The sequence below is a fragment of the Stylophora pistillata genome, chromosome 2 (assembly GCF_964205215.1).
Source record: "Stylophora pistillata chromosome 2, jaStyPist1.2, whole genome shotgun sequence".
In the NCBI taxonomy this organism is placed as follows: domain Eukaryota; kingdom Metazoa; phylum Cnidaria; class Anthozoa; order Scleractinia; family Pocilloporidae; genus Stylophora; species Stylophora pistillata.
The window spans coordinates 47,909,571-47,916,819 of NC_142520.1; the positions used below are offsets into that span (position 1 = coordinate 47,909,571).

Below are 7,249 nucleotides of genomic sequence, written 5' to 3' on the forward strand. Positions count from 1 at the left end.
GAACTCTTTAGCTACAATGTATCAATGTTATGTTATAAAACAAATGGTAAACACCACAGCGTACACTATTGAGTTATGGATGCACTTGGGAGGTTTGCTAAGCACTCAAGAAGCTAGAGTCGCTCTCGGCTATCGCCTCGAGCGACTCTTACGCTTCTTTCGTGCTTAGCAACCTCCCGCATGCATCCATAACTCAATAGTGTACGCTGTGGTGTTTACCATTTGTTAAAGAGATAACAATACTAAATATGTTAATATGAGTGGCGTAACCAATTGCAAGGAAGCAATGCGGCGAGCGTTGAAAAGGGGAAGGCCCACTTTTTACTACAACTGTGAACCGTAAGTATCATTTAAGGGCCCCTCCAGGGATTTTGTTGCTAATTTGCTCTTTCGGTTTACAGTTGTAAACCGTAATCATTACAGAAGGTCATTTACAGAAGGTCTCTGACCGAAACGTTTTTTATTAAAATTTTTTAATAAAACAAAAAAAACTATCTAAGACTTGTGAATCCTGGGACATTCAGCAAGATAACATGCCTTTCAAATTACATTACAAGTACATCCATTACCGAAAGATTTGCTCTCAAAAAATCCGCTTACAATTTCCTCTTTTATTTGCTATACTTCTCGTTATAAGTTGGACAAAAAAGAAAGAAAGTTTCATTGTTTACTCTCATCACTTTTTCGCTGGATGATTGAAATATATAATAAGGAAAAATTCTACGTGTTATAACGTGTGAGAGGTACTAAAGGATCGTCTCGTCAATCTCCGTTTTAACTCCGGCTCCGTTTTTAACCCGTTCGTAAAAAATGTCAAAATTCCAGCAGAAGTTACTCTCAGTCCATAACTTGCGTGTTCTTCGCCAGTTCAGTTTGCAATCCTATCATCTACGCCATACGGAAGCGAGAGTTTCGAACCAGAGTAAAGAATTTGTTCAGGCGGGTCGGCATGGCGATTCATATCAGCTCTAACGAAAGTAGTTACCGAGTTGAAAGTGTGAGTGATCCACTTCGTCGACAATCGAATGTTTTCTTCTTGAAAAGAAGAATAGCACCACTCCAAAGTTCTTCAGGTTACCAATAGGGCTCTGAAAAATTTCTTTCTATCGGAGCTGGTGCAATTTCTCAGAGATCTTGCCTTGGTCCGATTCTAGAGATGGAGATAAGTACAGAACTTCTCTTCAATGAAATTCTGACAGATTGAGTTAGAGGTTCTGCCAAGCCAAACTTCTATGTCCAAGATAGATGAGAGGGCTTTATGAAGCAGAAAACCCCAGCCTTTCTGTTGTTGTAAAATAGATCTAGATTTTTGAACAAAGAAAGTAACTTATCGAAGAACGCGTTGCGTTACTCTCAAAAAGTAAGTCAACTTTATATAACACACGATATTTACGGAAACGTTAAAAGAGGGTTCCCTATCATGAATTTTTTTACGCGAAGCGTGATTGGACGATTTTTTTTCTCGTGGATCGTGATTTGAGTTTTTCTCTAATCGTGAATCGTGATTAAGGATGATAAAATCTTTTCATGTCAATGTCAACCATTTTTTTGTTATTGAAACGCGACTCGTTAATGAAGAACTGAATTAAACGTGATTCTTATACCATTTTGTTTTGTTCGATGAATTCCCGGCTACTTCATTGTTTTGAAAATTTACATATTGTTCTCCAACGGCTGTCGGGTTAGGTTTTGACCAAGGTTTTGACAGGACATGGACTTCACATTGATCGGTAAATGCCATAAAAAAAAATTGACCACTTATGGTCCTTGAAGAAATGAGACAAAACATTACGTCATCTTTTGTCATTTCTAACTGGTCAAGAGTAGAAAAAGGCAAAATATCAATCCGTAAATGTTTTTTTGTTTTAATGTGAAACATGATCGCCCCAAGTTTCGCGTGAATGTAAAAGAATTTTGGATATCACTCGTGACGCGCGTAAAGGCTAAATATTTTTACGTGACTGAGTGTTGTTGAGGAGCTAAGGGAACCCTCTCAAAACTGAAAATCATTTCAAGTAAAGGCAAGCAATTTGCGTGTCGATAACATCATGTTTCACTTCTCTTCATTGTAAAAAGAAAAAACGAATTTTCTACATTTGACCTACCTCTTGTTTGTTTTTGTTTAGGCGCATTTCGTTTCTGTGAAACCTAAATAAAAGTGATCACAACGATCAATCAGAGAAGAAACTGGCATTATGAGGAGCCAATGAGAGTTGAATGTAAAAGACATGTGATTGACAGAAAGCGCGGGAAAAAGTTCGGGATCAGGTCGCGATTGGTGTCGGGTCTGCATCTCATTGGTTGAGTTTGAGAATTTGGTACCAATAACAGAGGGAAATTTGAATCGTTCAAAGTCACACCTCGAATTCTTTTTTTCTTAATTCACATCGTCGGGCATGTGCGAGCTGGTTTTTCGTCACCGCTGTGCCATTCACTATTCCCCTTTCTCCGACAACTTTGCGTCACTTGAATTTCAAAAGTAAATGGCGAATGCGCGACAGTCACAAAGAAAATGTCATTTTTAAGACAAAATTACTGGGTACTAGTTTCATTTCCCCCCTACTTTCTCTTACTATGAAAGCCTCTCTGGTGACATGATTAACAAGGGCACGAGAAATCCACAACGACAAATACAAGGTGCCAGAGAATGCGAGAACACAAGTTTAGTTGGGATAAAGTAGAAGGGAATGGCATGAAACATGGTTCATATGAATGTAAATACTCAATCTGCAAAATTTCACTCAAAAATAACCCTAACGGGAGATCCTCTTTTGTCTACATCACAGTTGCTGACGTTCGTAACGGGTAAAATTTACCGCCTTTGGTACCTTTTTACTACCACAAATGAATTATCGGTCGCTCTTAAAATAAGGGAAAACACTGAAATTGAATACTGTGAAAATTAAACGCCATTCTAAGTATTTCAGCCTCGGCAAACTTACAAAAATTTAGCTACAACTCATGCATCTCCGTTAACAACTGGGCACTTGCTCCAGTCTAGATAAAACCTTGCCCCTCTTAACAAGCTCTGTTTTCCATCCTACTTCAAGAGCTTTAGACTCTGTTGGGACCCTACACTTGAACCCATCTGAGTATTTTTGCACGAGGACCTTTTCTATGAAATGCAATTTTTCACCCTTTCATACTAAGTTCTAGGTATCAGTTCTCCACACTGTTTGCGACACATTTCTTGTGCTTTCCGAACTGAGAGTAAAGTGTTGAATCAAACATTTCCCCTCATTGATAGGGATACTTTCCATTAGCTTCCTGCTGGAAAATGAGTACCAGTAATTATTGTTGAGAGAAATTCTTTGGGTCATCCCTAAGCATCAAATGCTTAAAACTCTCAAGCATAACAAATGTGATCATACAGACGAAAGTGAGAATTCTATTGACATCGAGGTATACCATTCCATCAAAGAATCAAAACCAATGTCACACTGTTGTGTTTTATTGTGAATGGAACCCTTGCTTAATAAACAGCTACCCATAGCAGTCTTTAGGTAACAGCACCACCATTGGCTCCAACCTACCGTAATCAAGGATTAAAAAAAAACACTATGATCCCACTATTCTGGGTACTGGTCGGCTCATACCTACCCAAAGACAGAAGCTTCCCTCTAGCACGAGTCAGTGTATATTTTTTTTAAAGTTTATACTGGCGATTTGTTAGCTTGAAGCTGAGACTATATGGAATGTTAAATCACCATTTGATTAATTGAAATTCTCCACCAAACAGCAAAGCATTAGAGGGTTCCTTCCTCCATCTAGAAAAGAATACTTGCAATAATAGTAAAGACAGATTCTCTGGCTAGAGAAGGCAGACTTGGGCATCTCCTTCTCTATGGTGCTTTGACTCCAACAACTTTCTTGCCTCCCTAAAAAACAAACAGAAAGAAATTACTTTCAGTAGATCTTAATTTCTTGTCTTTTCCAGGGTTGTTGCTAACCACCGGCTGCCAGCAAAATTCAACGGATGAAAAGGCAGCCATTACCAGCTGGATTTTTTGCTGGTGATTGCTTGATAAGGCACAAAGGGCACTTCTGAGGTTACATACTTACAATCATTCACCACCTTTGAGACATTTGAAATTTTAGCCAGCAGGGTAATTTCTTAGCCAAAACCCTGTCTTTCATAATGCTGAAGTCAATTAGGCTTTCAAGAAATCTTCAATTATAGAATTTCTGTGCAAATGAAAATAACTTGGAAAAGAAAAGATTTTTTTTTTTAAGCCTTGCTGAGGTATAGAGCTTGCTTCCTTTAAATCTACCTCAGCCCTTTAACTCGCCAGATCTGATTGTTAATTCTCATCTCTCGCAGCTTCATAGTTCAAATTAAATTAGTCATGAGAATTTAGCATTAGATAAAGATGACACCTTCTCCCCGATAAGACTGAGCATTCTCATTACCTGTTTGCTGGATAATGTATGGATATTGTAGAGAGGAATTACAGGTTAATCACTTCTTGGAAGTTAAAAGGTTTATGTAAATCTCTTTGCACTTTAAAAGCCTATCTCCTCAATTTGTGATTTCATCTTTTAGGTGCAACTTCAACATGCACCTGCTGAGTCATTGCATTCAAACTCTGATAACAATATCAGCATGATAGAATCATAAAAGTATGACATAATATTGTGGCAGAATTGTAAGAGCAACAGGAAACAAAACAACAATTCCCTTCTTAGTTACTTCTTAAATATTAAATGTAAAAAAAGTACCCAAACAAATTGAAACACGCAAACGATAACACCTTAGCACTGTCAAGTCACTGCTAACGACCCGCCTCATGTCTTCTTAATTGTTCTAATTTATCTTGACTTTCTTGGTAAAAATGAAATATGAATATAAAAATATTCAAAAAGTCTTGCTGCCAAAAATTTATAGAGGGAATTCCCTGTTCATTAAGGGTAGAGCACTGCAAATTTCCAATTTTTTATCAGAACCAAGAATGGTGGGATTATAATTTTAAATGAGGGTGTTTTGGCCTTATTGATACCTTTGAATAAAATAAAATGCATTTTATTCACCAAAGCTTAGCTTAGATACAAGGAAGCAAAGTTACTTCAGTAGTGATGGCTTAAAGAGTTATTGCCTTTAAAATCAGCTCAGTGTTACCTTTTTAAATTCCTCATCCTGTCGCTTCTCATAATGGCCAAAGTCATCAAAGATCGATGTCTGGTGCTTGTAAGAATGAATGATCTTCAGTACCTGTTTTCCTTTCTCAGGTGGCACCTCTTGTGTATCCCGGGAATTGGTAACAGGCTTGTTGTCATTGTTCTCCAAGCGAATGTGACGCAACGCATTGTTTGGCACGTCCTTCACATAGAACCATTTGACATCAAATTTGCCTTTCCACTTGTCCTGAGTCCAAATTCCAGTTTCAATCTCTATATCAACCTCTGATGTCATCATTGCAATTCCACAGAAATGGCCACTTCCATTCACACTGAAAAGCAGATAAATTGGAGCTTTACTGCTCTGCTGCTCTTTAAATGCATCGTTCAAGCGCCTGTTTCCATGCTCTGTGCTTGTCCACACGCTGTACTTGATTGAACGATGAATATCGTCCTCACTGTAACTTTTGATAATGAAAAAGCGGGCATTTTTCTGAAGGAGGCTAAATTCCTTTGGATTGTAGCAATTCTTGGATCTCAATTTATCAAGAATTGGAACAGATTCAGACAAATTAACTGGTGGATTTGAAGGTCCTGGATTTCCGGACATTCCTCCTGTATTGGGTCGCGGCCTAGTGCCACGGCCAATTGCAGGCTTGTTGGGACCAGATTTCGCTGCATTTCCCCATGCTCCAGATTCAACTTTAGAAGGCCCAACAGTTTGTTGTGTGGTTATCGGCGGAGGCAATTTTGGTTTCGGTGGAGGTAACTTTGCCTTTGGCTTAGCGGGTTGGCTTGCAATAGCAGCCCAAGACTTCGGTTTAGTCTCAGAAGGAGTTACAGTCGATGAACTAGTCACCTGAGACGACAACTTGGTTTGATCATTCAACCCTTCATTGCCCTTGTCATCTACACCCAGAGCCAAACTAGAGAGAGCATTTTCCACATTTCCTGCAGTACCAAATTCCTTTCCTTTCAAAGAGTCCAAATCAACTCCAATAGGATTCAAACCTCCGTGTTCTGATGTCGGCGGTGGCGGTGGTTGGTAAAAATTTGGCAACATTGCTGCACCCTGGGATTGTTCGCCCCATGAAATATCAGTCGTTGTTCCGGGAAAATAGAGTGCCGGCGGTCCTTGTGAATTATGGGTTAAACTGCTTAGATAAGCGTTTGTAGAAACGGCGACCCCTGCATTGTGATTAAACATCTGGTCTTGTAGTAGTTGTTCTCCGTTCCCAACTGCTCCGAAACCCGTCGAAGGAAAAAGCGTGTTAGGGGTAAGCGAAGGCACTCCGGTCGACCAGGTGCCGTCGCTGATTCCAGCCGCATTCAGATAAGGGAATGGCATCGGGGGCAATCCTGTGTTTGATCCTGTTGTTGTAGTAGGATAAAATGGCGGTAGATATGAGTCCGTTAATTGACTAGGCAAGTTCGTGTTGACTTGCTGAGAGTTCAACTGTTTCTCGGTGCCCTAAACACGAATTTATGATTATCGTGGTAAACCGATCCATCGGGAATGCCAATGACGTTATCGAAAGGATAGAGAAAAAAGACACGGCAACAGTTAGTGTAAGTCCTTGACAAAATGAAAACAAGGTAAAAACAAAACGGAGCGAGGAAAGTACGCCTGCAATGCAAACATCTGATTATTCTCACCTGTTTCGCTCCCGGATGGAGGTAGCGATCGATGTCTTCACCCGACACATTCTGTAATTCGCCATTTTTGTTCACGTACCCTGTAAAACATTCGAAACAGTGTTAGCTGATTGACTATCACACAAACTGGCTCTTTGCCGCTTAAATAACGCTGTAAAAAGGCATTGACGTACCTTTTCCGCCGTGATCCTTGGGTCGCTGCGCACACACGAGGAACACGCATTCAGGAATGCAGAGGAAATTAGAATCAAATTAGTCGGTGTTGCCGTTGGTCGCTAAGAAAACGGCTAAAAACGAATTGATTTAAACTTAAAACATACCTGATCGATAGTAGCTGACATTCCCTAAAAGAATACAATAGTCTCCAACACTATAATCTCCAAATAATAGTCTCTTCGTTTACCGTCGTTTAGATTATGAGGAAAGAGAACAAAAGAAAATGGCCGCTCCTTCAGTGGTTCGTCTGCGCGTGCTTTGC

The 7,249-nt window shown here is 39.6% G+C and overlaps 1 protein-coding gene and 1 long non-coding RNA gene across 2 annotated transcripts; both read right to left on the reverse strand.

Annotated features, from left to right (window-relative positions):
* Positions 1–443: 443 nt before the first annotated feature.
* Positions 444–2,095, reverse strand: LOC148739978 (uncharacterized). Its single transcript, XR_015996397.1, has 2 exons — positions 1,605–2,095; positions 444–1,150 (listed from the first exon to the last, which is right to left on the reverse strand). It is a non-coding gene; the product is annotated as an uncharacterized LOC148739978 (long non-coding RNA).
* Positions 2,096–3,435: 1,340 nt separating this feature from the next.
* Positions 3,436–7,249, reverse strand: LOC111343895 (YTH domain-containing family protein 1). Its single transcript, XM_022951095.2, has 5 exons — positions 7,092–7,249; positions 6,945–6,969; positions 6,772–6,851; positions 5,117–6,586; positions 3,436–3,878 (listed from the first exon to the last, which is right to left on the reverse strand). Exons 1-5 carry the CDS (start codon positions 7,110–7,112, stop codon positions 3,843–3,845), a joined length of 1,632 nt encoding a protein of 543 aa, XP_022806830.1. The 5' UTR covers positions 7,113–7,249; the 3' UTR covers positions 3,436–3,842.